The sequence below is a fragment of the Rhinolophus sinicus genome, linkage group LG05 (assembly GCF_036562045.2).
Source record: "Rhinolophus sinicus isolate RSC01 linkage group LG05, ASM3656204v1, whole genome shotgun sequence".
Taxonomy (NCBI): domain Eukaryota; kingdom Metazoa; phylum Chordata; class Mammalia; order Chiroptera; family Rhinolophidae; genus Rhinolophus; species Rhinolophus sinicus.
Genome location: NC_133755.1, coordinates 85964316 through 85977329, shown reverse-complemented (window position 1 = coordinate 85977329; position 13014 = coordinate 85964316). Strand labels below are relative to the sequence as shown.

The 13014-nt window shown below is 47.5% G+C and overlaps 1 protein-coding gene across 2 annotated transcripts in view; it reads right to left on the bottom strand.

The window, feature by feature from the left end:
* KIF6 (kinesin family member 6) overlaps window positions 1–13014 on the bottom strand; it is a 408069-nt gene that overhangs the window by 18421 nt on the left and 376634 nt on the right. For both annotated transcript variants that reach the window (XM_074332873.1, XM_074332874.1), the window contains 3 exons: window positions 11206–11290; window positions 9359–9494; window positions 6471–6568 (listed from right to left, as the gene is read on the bottom strand). In XM_074332873.1, the coding sequence (XP_074188974.1) occupies window positions 6471–6568; window positions 9359–9494; window positions 11206–11290 (319 nt within the window). The remainder of the gene's footprint in view (window positions 1–6470; window positions 6569–9358; window positions 9495–11205; window positions 11291–13014) is intronic.

Below are 13014 nucleotides of genomic sequence, written 5' to 3'. Positions count from 1 at the left end.
ATGTGTCTTGTCTTGGATTCCTGGTTGCAAACAGAACCCAGCAGCACCCCTTGGGAGATAAAGGGCCAGCGGCCAAAACTGTCCCAGATGCCAGTGACAGGATGGGATTCTCTCGCTTGCTTTTGGATGGTCCTTCCTACACACGTCAGAGCTGGAAGAGGCTGAAAAAGTCACCTGGTCAGAACCCTCCTTTTACAAATGGGAACAGTCAGGTGGAGGTGGGTCAGGGTTAGAGAGGGGGCAGTGGCTTTGCCATGTCTGCCTCAAGAGTCCAAGGACCTCCACCGGTCTGACCACTGGCTGCCCCATGCATGAGTGCAGCCCCTTCCCCACCTCCAGCCTTCTGTCCTCTCCAGCCTCATCCAGCAGCAGGACTGCATAGGTTTCTCCCTGCATAGGTTTAGGATTGTGAGCCAAACAAACAAGAAAGGAAATCAGAGCCTGGGACTTCTTTTTTTCTTTTCCTGATGCCTATTTCCCAGCATCCCAGAGATTCTCCACTGAGTCTTTGGGAGAATGGAGGACCTGTGTCATTTGGTGAGGACTGCTGTAAGACCAGAGGCAGCCACAAGGTGGCAGGCTCTGCATGCTTTTCTTTAGAGAACGCTGGCCAATTCTTAGGGCTCCTATTGGTGCAGGCGGAGAGAAGGGAAGGAGAAAGGACTTTCCACCCTGTAGGTGCTTCAATTATACAAGGTCCAGGTCAGTCTGGAACCTGTAGCAAATCTTACAAGATCAAATCATCGGCACACAAATGCATCACTGACTCAATGGCTTCCCAGTGGAGCCTTTTCTAAGATTCCCGGGAGTGTTCACAGGAGCCAAGCTGTTGAGTGTTGGGAGAGGTTGAAAGAGGGGCAGAGATGGACATGGGCAGGGCAGAAGGGCGTCATGATCACACCATGGCAGATGGGGCACCTGGCACCCTCTGCAGAGGCCCAGCTGTCCAGCCTGTTGCCTCGAGCAGCTCGTGCAGGAGGATGGCACCACACGAAGGCTTGGGGCTCCTGAGGGAAATGACGCCTCTGGTCCCGAAGCTGCTCCAGTGTCACTGGAGGACACAGTTCAGTTTCCCAACCCTCAGGATCATGTTACAAATTACTTTTGTCCTGTCTTCTGGCCAAGTAGCCCTTGACACTGAATTCATTACTCATGTTGACATTTGTTCTGGAGAGAGAACATACCAGCCATCAGAATGAATGATCTCTTTCTTAATAAGGATTAATAAGCAATATGAATCATAATTGGACCTCCTGGGTTGCCAATCAGAGCGCTGTGAATTTAGCATGATCAGCCCGCAAGCCCTGAGCAGGTCTGGAAAGTGATGAAATCAGGTTTGTTTCAGAACCTGAGGAGCAGAGAGGTCCAGTCCCTGGACCTGCAGTGAGCCGGTCAGGAGCTCAGATGGAAATAGTCAGCTGGACTCTCACTCTGTCACTCCAGCAGCTCTTCATTGGCACTGGAATATCTACCTGCTCAGAGAATAATAGTGATGCATCCAACAGAAAAGATGAGGGTGTCCCCAAGGGGGCAGCTGGCTTGCCCAAGGGCCCACAGCTTGGAGGAGCTACAACGAGGATTTGTTTGACGCACTCTGTGTGAACGCGGTGCTGAGGAGACTCCGTGGAGGTGATCTGATGCACACCTTTGTGATCCAAGGTTCTGAACTTGGGGGTTAAACATCTCTCGGCAAGCACACCTAGGGAGTTCCTTTAATTGGAACCCCTGAGGAGTGCCCAGGAATGCCAAGGCCAGCACAGGCCCCGCTTCTCAGACTAGGGGAATGCTGGGCGTGGAGCATGATCCGAATGGTTGGTTTCCCAAGGAGATCCTAGGAGGCTCGCCCAGCGGCTATTCTTAGACCTATTTCACGGTGGGCACGGTGTCAGACAAGCTGGCAGGTAAAGTCTGGCAGCAGAGTGGACACATGACAAGCAATAAAGAGTGGCACCCTTGGCTGATAGGGAATGTGGGAGAAGGGCAAGGAAGCATAGGGAGGGAGACAAAAGAATAAAAGGGAGAAATCATGAGTAAAATGAGAGGACTGATTCCAGGGTTTCTCAACTGAAATGGTGGGGTCAACAAAAGGGCGTTCTGGTTTTCCAGTCAGAGGCTAGACTTTGAAGGAAGCACAGATTTGTACTTGGAAAATCCTGGCCCCTTGGGAAAATCAGACTGTGGACACACTGAGAGAATGGAGGCCCTAAGCAGGAGGACCAGGCGTTTGGCAGAATATAAAGAAAGCACGTTTGTGTGACATAGCACTGAATACAGGCAGGAAAATGCCTCCTCCTTCTAAACAACAGAACATACACTTGCCCCTAAAGGACAGTCATTAATGTTAAAGGAAACTGACCTACTGACATGAGGAGTGGGGTGGGGGGTGGCTAGGTGCTGGCGGGCCTGGGTTCGAATCCTGTCTCCTCATTACTAGTTGGTTCATTGACCTCTCAGAGTCCAAGGGTTCTCACCTGTAAAGGGTGGGCAATGACAGTAACATTTGTTCAGTGCCTGGACCATAGGGCCCTTGATAAATGACAGGGAACTTTATTACTTTGAGAGAAGAAGGCCAATGCTGTTTCCTTAGAGAATTTAAGGACTCCCACAGCCAGTGCCCCACTGCTGGCTGTTTCGAGAATGTCTGAGATGCCACAATGAGCCAGGACAGGGTCTCTCCCCTGCCTCACCCCTGCCCAGGAGAGCTGTGAGCTCGTTCCTGCCAGCATTATAAAGCAAGTGGCAGGTGATTTCTTTGTCAGAGGCAGAGCCCCTAGGCCTCTCCCCTTCTAATCTCTAGCAGGAACTCTTTTCCTCTCCTCTGCCTATTGTAACCTTCCCACCTGTAATTTTTGACATCCGAACTATTATTGTGTGGGAGGGAATTTGGGGGTGCTGACCACTCACAGTTGAGGGGTCTTCACCATTACTATTCAGGACACTTTGTTATCTCTGCTGAGGGATAGAGATCTGACCAAAGCACTGGCTGTCACACAGATGACAGCGCTCCAGGGCCCTCCTGAGAGCCATCTCCCAAAAGACTCTCCTTCCAGCAGCCATCAAAGGGGCTTGGGTAGAGCCCTAGGAGCAGGATTTGGGAAAAACTCCCATGGAGATCTGATATGCGTCTTTGAAATTCAAGATTCTGAACTTCACATGGCAGGCATAGTCTATTTCTACCTGTAGCCCTGGAGTGTGTTTACTGGGCCCATCCTGACATCTACACACACACACACACACACACACACACACACACACACACACACACACTTTCATTGTCTTTAAAGAAAAAAAGAAAATTAGAGCTGGGACTTCCTATTTGCTGGGCAGGATATTTCTACCAGTAGGAGCTATGGAAGAGATCAGAAAGACGCTGGGGAGACAGCCAGGGTCCTGAGCCTCACAAACAGGGAGCTTATTCTCATGTGGCCGATACATGAGAGGCTCAGAACAGAGCCAGAGCAATGATGGGGGAAGCTCTGTCCTCTTGGCTGGCCTGGGTCTGTGTTTTTCACACATGGTCTGTGGAGTCCTGGGGTTTCTGGGAGGGGACCCTGGGTGGGGAGGAGGCAGGTGTACAGGGGTTGCCAACTCAAGTGCCCCAGAGGTTGGCAGGTACCCAAGTGAAATCACAGAGAGGGCCCATGTATGCCGAGCTGCCTGCACTGCCATGGAGTAGTGTAGCTGTCTACTTACACCGGCTTTTAGTTTTTTAATTAATGGCTTATTTTTCACATAAGATTCAGGGTTATAGAAAATTGAGCAGATAGTACAGAGAATTCCCATATAACCTCTCACTCTCCCCTTATTGTTTCCCCTATTATTAAATCTTGCATTGGCGTGGTATGTTTGTTATTACTGATGAACCAACTGGGGGTTCGCTCTTTTGTTGTACATTCTATGGGTTTTGACACATGCATAATATTATGTATCCACCATTACAGTATCCTGCAGCATAGTTTCACTGACTTAAACATCCTCTGTCTTCACCTATTCATTCTTTCCACCCTCTCCTCTTGCCCTGGCAACCACTGATCTTTTTACTGTCGCCATAGTTTTGCCTTCTCCAGAACGTCACGTAGCTGGAATCATAAAGTAGGTAGCCTTTCCAGACTGGCTTCCTTCACTTAGTAATATGCATTTAAAATTCCTCCAGGTCTTTTCATGCTGAATAGCTCTTTTGTTTTATCTTATTTTTTTAGCGTTGAATAATAGCCCATCCTCTGGATGTACCACACAGTTTATTTATCCATTCACCTTTTGAATAGCATCTTGGTTGCTTCCAGGTTTGCCAATTATAAATAAAACTGCTATAAACATCCGTGTACAGGTCTTTGTGTGGACATAAGTTTTCAACCTCTTTGGGTAAATACCAAGGAGTGTGATTGCTGGATGGTATGTTCAGTTTTCTATAAAACTATGAAACTGTCTTCCAAAGCGTCTGTACCGTTTTGCATTCCCACCAGCGATGAATGAGTTTTTGTTGCTTCACATCTTCACTGGCATGTGATGCTGTCATTTAAAATTTTTTTTAGCCATTCTAATAGGTGTGCACATTCCCTAATGATATATGATATCGAGCATCTTATCGTACACTTATCTGCCATCTGTTTGTCTTCTTTGGTGAGGTGGCTGCTCAGATCTTTTGTCCATTTGAAAACTATTGTTGAATTTTAAGAGTTCTTTGTATATTTTGGATGCAAGTCCTGTATTAGATATGTTTTGCAAACTTTTTCTCCCTCTTTTATTCTCTTTATTCTCTTAACAGGGTCTGTCACAGAACAGTATTCATTTTAATAAAGTCCAACTTATCAATTTTTCTTTTATGGATTTATACTGCCTTTTAAAACAGCAGGATAGCCAAACAGAACGTACCCTGCCAGTTCTTGATCTTGGGCTTAGGGGCTCACACAGGAGATGTTTCCTAAAACTAAATACAAGATGCTGTTTGGGGGATGTGGAGAAGTCCTGAGTGTTTTAAAGAATATTTTCATATTACAGAAAAGTTGCAAAGAAAAGTTGCAAAGTTGCAACAAATAGTTCCTCTGTATCCCATACCTAGTTTCCCTCATTATACAATCTTATATTAGTATAGTACATTAGTCACAACTAATGAACCAATGTTCATACATTATTATTAATTGAAGTCCATACTTTATTCAAATTTTCTTTTTTTATTGGGGAATATTGGGGAACAGTGTGTTTCTCCAGGGCCCATCAGCTCCAAGTTGTTGTCCTTCAATCTAATTGTGGAGGGAGCAGCTCACTGGCCCATGTGGCCATTCAACCGACAACCGTGCCACTCAGAGCTCGTGCTCTAAACAACTGAGCCATCCAGCTGCCCCTCAACTTTTCTTAGTCTGTACCCAATATGCTTTTTCTGATCTAGGATTCCATCCGGGTTAGCACATCACGTTTTGTCATAGTATCTCCTTTGCCTCCTCTTGTTTGTGATAGTTTCGCAGACTCTTCCTGTTTTTGACGACCTTGACAGTTTTCAGGAGTACTGATCAGGTATTTTATAGAATGTCCCTCAGCTGGGAGTTGTCTGATGTTTTCCTCATGATTTGACTGGGATTATGGGTTTTTTGAGAAGACCACAGAGGTACAGTGGCATTCCCATCACACCATATCAAGGATACTGTCTGACACGATGCCCCCTTCCCACCAAACCCCCTTTTCAAAAGCTCTGTTTCATATTTCCAATGAGAGAGCTCAGCTCCTATTCAAACCTGGTCAAAGGATGACTCCTTGGCGTCAGAGGCCGAGGCCCCACTCCTGCTGCCCTGGCCTCTGTCACGACAGCACTGTCTGTGTGGGGGTGGGGATGGCCGAGGCAAAGGTCACGGCCTCCACCACCTGACTGTGTGGTTGGAAAGACGTAATCATGTGGAGGCATGAGAAGGAACCTGCCTTCAAAAGGTGCTGTGTGAGGAAGTAGGGTGTCTGCTGGATTGGGCCACCACGCAGGGAAACTGGCGCTGGGCTGTGCTCGTGAGGAAGCCGTCCTCGTGGGGGGCTGCTCACCTCTCTCCTGAATCTGTGCTAGCACGGAGTCCTTTACCAGAGCCCCCTTGCCCACTGGCAGGCTGACTGCCCTCCACGCCCCCCAGCACCCCCTCATCCTCCTCCCCCTCCCGCTCCCATGCTACTATCCCCCCCACCCACTGCTACTCCCTTTTTCCTGCTTAGGGCTCAGGACCAGGGCTTGTTAAACTCTTGTCTCTTGTTGCTGTGGCAGTCAGTCTAGTGGCTGTCAGAGTAAGGGGGAAGGAAGGACTGAAGGATGCATGTGCAAACAAGCCTGAAAGACACTGGCGTGTGTATCTACAACTAATTTAACAGTAACAGTAGTTGATCGTCCTGGATCATGCAGCCTCTAGAGAGACACTGAAAGCAACAAGAACGGGCTGAGGACAGGTAGGAAGCCTTACCTGGGCACCCTAACCCGGTCAGTGGAGTTCTCTCCTTACCTTTTGTTAGAGAGAAGCGGGGACCTTTGGTGCTGGGATCCGGGCGTCTGGGGAAAGGGCTTCATGTGACTGAGTGATTTCACTGCTGGAGAGTTTACCTGTTGCCCAAAGAGGAGTTTCACAGTGTTAGCTTGAATCTTAGGACACGGGAAAGTGCCCTCGATGTATTTCTTAAGGAGACAAAACTAACTATAAAAGTTGTTATATACAACATACTTGTTGTACGAGGGCAAAAATAAACCGAGACGTAGGTGACCATGTCTCAGTGACCATGATGATGGGCATCGAAGTGTTATGTTTGGGTGGCAGAATTACCGGTGATACAGGATGCATTCTTTGTGCTTTTCTGGGCTAAGTTTTCCAAACTGAGCATGTATTACTTTTTGTAGTTAGGAAAACAATGACAATTCTCCAGAAGTCCTTCCTGGTTTTGCTTCCCCTTGTGCCAAAGAGATGCTGCCAGAGTCGGGAGAACTGCACTGAGCACTTTGTGCAGGAAGCAGCTCCGCCACGGTGCCCTGGACCCTTGCATGAGTCCACACAGGGCTCGTGGATAAGGCTTCACCTGCAGCTTATCTGAGTCTGGCAGAATGCCTTGCGATTTCCCCAGAACATGAGAGCATGGAGGCTTATGAGTAGCTGCTACAAAGCTATTCCCCACTTGCCTCCCTGTCTTCCCAGGACACTGTCGTGGGACAGTTTCTCATTGACTCCCTCGTTCTGATGAGGTTTAAGGATTTCTGCCTCGCGCCACTCAGGGTGCATCTGGAGGCTATAAAACCACTCAGCATCAGCATAGCATCGGCTCCTCAGAGACAGGGTGTCCCATTATTCCTGTCACAGTCATCTGGTCCCTTTTGTTTCAGTGACATCCTGTGAGACAGAGGACCCACCGAGCTGACACCATTGGCTATTCTGGCTTTCACTGTCTATGTAAGTCACACACTGTCTGACTCTGTCATCCTTGCCGGACACTTCCCGAGTCACATGGGATGTCCCTTATCTACTGTTCAGGGACTGAGCTCGCTTGGGTATAAGCAGTGCTGACACCTCGCTCACTGATGACCTCACCAGCAAGGGATCTTAACTGGAGAACAGACAGAACCCAGAGGCGCTGTGAACATAGATGGGAACTGATCACACCTTTATTTTTCCTAACTTCTACCTGGAATGTAACATTTCTTCCAATGATAAGTATAGACAAAACCCACAGTATTGGCAGTACCAATGACTTTACCACCAGTAGAAATCACAGATATTTTCATAGCATGTTACAGATGCAGAAATCTTGAAATATTGTGTTCATTGTTACTCTGACATTATGGTAAGTATTGGACCCGCCCTTAGATCTTATTAATTAATGCATTTGTAAAGTGTTATACATACTACTATACCATAACTTTATTGTAAACATATTTTGAGACCTGCATTTCAGTCTTATTGGTTTTCTTTGTCATCTTGTGTATTTAATTTTATCCAAATAGTCTTCTCCATCATCTGGTCACATGGCTACTTGGTGACTATCGGTTACTGCTGCCTGACTGTCCTGGGGCAAAGATCTTTGGCTCTCAATTTCCTTGTCCTTAAAATGAAGGGATCAGCCTGTCCTGTCATCTCTAAGGGTTCTGTCAGCCATACGAGTGATATGAGCATGTGTGTTTCATCACTTTTATTGTACCACCACTGAGGAGTCACATGAGGACAACCAAAAGCAGGAGGGTGTACTAACAGTTCTTAACAGATTATCTTAGCCTTCATCATATTATAGAGAACGTTTAGGAATTTGTCTAGAAAATATGCAAAAGCTTATCTATAAATGTGTTGCCAGTGAAATACTAGAAACAACCTAAACATTAAACAATAGATTAAATAGATTAAAATAAATCCCTATGATGGAATAGTGACAGCAGTTAGAATGATGGTGAACAAATAATAACATGGAAGAGCAGTCATGCTATACAATTAAGTAAAAAAAAAAAGCCATTTGTGATACTTGAAGGCCAATATGATTCTATTTTTATAAGACCATATGAATGCGTATGCATAGAAAAAAGATAAAATAATATAACCCTACACGGTAATACCGGTTGTCCTTAAGTAGTGGGATTATGGTGATTTTTACTGCATTGTGTTTTTCTGTATTTTCTAAAATTTCTATAATATATACATATGCATATACAGAGGGTGCCAAAAAATGTATACACATTTAAAGAAAGGAAAACTGTATTAAAATTATAATACTCAATATATACCGATAACAAAAGATGAATACAAGTCACGTCTGACTTCTACAATTATAAGAGGTGCTCAAAGTGGTTCCCATCAGCGTCCAGACACTTCTGATTATGACGAACTACTGCTTGAGCAACGTTGACCAAAGTGTCCACTTGTATACATTTTTTTTGGTATATGTATATATATATGACTGTAATGTGTATATATATGACTGTAATATGTATATATATGACTGTAATATGTATATATATGACTGTTATATATCTATATATATGACTGTAATATGAAAAAACAATCAATTGTCAATATGCCATCACAGGAGAACATCACACAAAGCAACAGTGGCACGTCCTTGGTTTCGGGAGCCACACCTTCAGTCCCCCACCTTTCTATGTGACAGGCATCAGAGAAGGAAACCACCAGCCTCTGACCACTTGCGTTCCTTGTTAGTAAAATGAGCACTTGCTTCATGAGCCAGGGAACAAGAGCAGGCAGTCCTGTGGGTTGAAGCCCCCACTTTTCTTCCTGTTAGCTCCATGGGCGCTGTGTGCCTGCCCCGTCCCCACCCCCACCCCCAGCTGCCCTGACATTCCCCAGGCCACAGACAGAGGACGGGTTCTAGGCCAGCAAGGGGCAGGGCCAGTCATCCCTACCTGCAGGTTGGTGGCCTCCTCTGCCCACCAGGCTTCAAATTCTTTCTGCAGCTTCACCTTGGCTTTGTCCATGAGCAGCTGCAAGTGTTCGATCTCCACCTTCAGGGCCTTCAGCCGTATGAACATTGTTTTATACCTATAGTGGAATCGAGGCAAAGTCTTGAAAGTCAGTGGCAGGGAGGGAGAACTGCAGGTGGCCTGCCGGCTGCAGGGCCTGTGCCTCAGATGCCTGGCAGCGCTGGTTGGTAAAGGGGACTGGGACCCAGTAGTTGCCCACCGAGGCCAGAGTATGGTGCCAGGGTTTCAGTCCATCACAGAGAAGCAGAGCCAGGTGATTTTGTCCAGGAGGCATATGGGCCTGTGTGTGTGAGATGAACAACCCCTCTCCAAGAATGATAACTACCAAGATTGAGCACTTACTAAGGGGCAGGCATTGCTCTGGGCACTGGACTCACATACTCATTTCATCTTTTCACAACAGCGTGAAGAAGATACTGTTGTTATCCTCTCCCTTTACAGATTTGGAACCTCAGGCATGCAGAGGTTAAGTAACTTGTTCTAGGGCACAGAGCTAATAAACAGAGGAGCCAGAACGGGAACCCAGGCCACGTGGGTCCAGAACCAGAGTCTTAACAGCCTCACCATCCCACTGGTTCACTTTCATGCCGAGGACCAAAAGTTACAGTGCATCTGTCAGTGCGTATGTGGGTTTTGGGCCTGCTACAAGGAATCAGAAGTTGTCCAACAGGAAGCAGTTGAATAGCCAAACTGCAGAGACAACCTGACTTCTGAGATGACCCTGACGGTTGGAAAGATGGACCAAGGAGACAAGATGGGGTGGAGTAAAGACACAGAAGAGTGAATTGGAAAGGAACTGAGAAAAATAGTGAGGGAGAGCACAACTGTGGAGCGACCCCAGTGGGTGGAGAGGAATAGCCCATGTGAAGGAGGGCAGCACGAGGCATTCTGGAAGGAGGATGCTGGCAGGAGAAAACAGTGCACAGTTATCAGGCGTGATCTGGAGACCAGCTTGTTCTCATCAAGTCTCAGATGGCACGAGTGTGTGTGTGTGTGTGTGTGTGTGTGTGTGTGTGTGTGGCGGCAGGGTGATGGGGTTTGCTCAGGGTGCAAGCCTAGCCAGCTCAGGGGTAGCGTGTGTTGCAATGGCACCATCAGTACTTTGAGAGCAAGGAGGTTACTTGTGCGGTCTCCCCAAAATCTGTCCATGGCATAGAGGAGAGTGCAAACATTTGTTGAATGCATACATGAGTGAATGAACTACGAAGCTTGACTGGAGTGTTGAGCGAGATTCGGTGACCATATGTGTATCAGTAATGGCCACGTGTCTGTTTATGCCTGAGGTTCCTCACTCTGTCACTGAAATCATTTAAGGACCCTAAATGGCTGCATGAGGGTATGATGTTCTAAGGACACTTGTCAGATAAAGAGAGAGGAGGGAAGAGGATAAAGCTGCAGGCGGAAGACCTCTGTGGTCATACTTCTGGACTCCCCTAGATGGCAGCAGTAGACAAGACTAGTTGCTTCCTAAGCTCCAGCCTGGGGCTCTGGGCTGGGGAGGGTGCCTACAGCAAACAGCACTCCCGATTCGTGAGTCCGGGCTCCCCATTCTGACCTCACACTGCTTAGGTTTCCCGCATCATCTCTGCCTGCTCAAAGGTAGCACCTCTTCCAGTTATTTTGGGACTCAGCTGCTGGACACAGTTCCCAGAGAAGCTCCAGGCCTGGGTTGGGGTGTGGCCGCCCTGCCTGTCCTGGGCAGCTCCAGGCCATCCCTGAGAGCCCTCTGAGGCTGGGGGCAGGGTGGGCAGGGAGAAAAGAAAGGGCACCTTCTCTTTTCCTCCTCCAGTTGTGATCGCAGCTTCTCTTCCAGCAGGTCTGGCACCAAGGGCTCGGCCATGTTTTCTGAGATACCTGGAGAAGGGAGATGCTGGCAGTATACTCCAATGAGGAAGAAAGGCAAAGGGAGAAGTGGGATCTTTAGGGCAGATGACAGAGTCAAAGTGCATCCCAAGCTGAAAGGAGACCTTAGAAGTTCCTTTGGGGCCTTTGGATGGGACGCTGCTTCAGCCTCCTCCTCTGGATGGCCACCTCTGCTTGGCCGGGGGCCCCTGAGGAGGCTTCCTTGATTCAGCTCCATTCGCTGTCCCTCCCACTGCCCAACAACTGTCACTGAAAGAGAATTCTTCCTCGCATTGCTACTTATCCTTTTACTACTGACTTCACTCATTTCCTCTGGAGTCCCCAGGGAAGATGCTACGTAGCCTTTCCCCATCCTCTGACACAGAGCTCCATGCAAACTAAGAAGACATCACTGAATCATTGCACATCTTTCTTTGCAACGCCAAAGTGCTGAATTCTCTAGCCTCAAATCATGTCTCCTGTTTTTGACTTCACTCTAAAGCGGTGGATCCCACGCCTGATTAACCCAGGCAGTGCTAATACACAACCTGAGCTGAGACCCACACTCGGATGCCCCGCCCATAAGACAGGGCGACAGGACCGTGGCCAGGCCACATATGCCCACCGTCCCTGGTGGTTGCCCGGTTGCCTGCGGTGGTTAGTGTGCTCATCTGGAGCCCATCGTTTCCTAGCCGGTGGGTGAGGTCTGTTTATCCTCCTAGGAGTCTCTCTGTGGTTACACTGCATTTTTTAGCCTCACAGACGGCTCCTTAGAAGTCACACAGACCTGTTTTTTCTCCATGGAGGGGAGAATTGACTACTATGGGCCAGGTACTTTCTGGACACAGTCAGACTCAATCCTTCTAGTCCTCATCTGAGGTGTTACTGTTCCCACTTTACAGACAAGGGCACTGAGGGTCAAAGAGGTTAACCTGCCCAAGGTCACATGACTAACTGGAAGAACCTGGATCCAAATCTGGGTTTGTTTGGTTGCTAGGGCCTTGGATTCAGAAATTCCTTTTCTGACAGATGGTCATCTGCTTTCTGCCCAAATACTTGCAGTGGTTGGAGATCACTACTTGGCCTGATAGCACGTTTCATTGTGGGCAGCTCTGTGTCCTCTCACTTTCAGCTGAGACATACCCCACTAGTGTATTTTCACCTCTGCTTTGGATCTGTAGAGCCACATGGCATATCTTCCTTAATTTGATGGTTCTTTAAATATCTTAACAACAAAAACAACAGCAACAACAGGAACAAAATATGTGTCTGGAGCTTTAGTCTCAGGCCATCTCTGTCCAATTCCCTCATCTAAGGGCTCAGTGACACGGTGACTTTCTAACTGATCTTCAGTATAGAGCCTATATCTGGACATGATACTCCAGATAGGTCTGAGAAGGCCAGGGTAGAGAAGGGCTCTCCTAGCCCTTACAAATTTACGCTCCACATTTCTGCAGCAGGTGAATTACTAACAAGGTCCATTTATGGAGTGCCTTCAATATGCCAGGTTCTGCCAAGTTCAACCAGGCACTGGCCTAGATGGCCTACCCACCTTATTGGTAATTCTCCAAATAACCTAGCAGGGAAGGCATTACCACCTCATTTCAGTTCGTTAGAGTTTGGGGCTCGGGGAGCGCAGTGAATAACCCAAGCTCACACAGCTAATAAGCGGCAGTGCTGGGATTTGAACCCAGTTTTCTGTCTGGTTCCAAAGAGCTAAATGTTTATACCAGGCT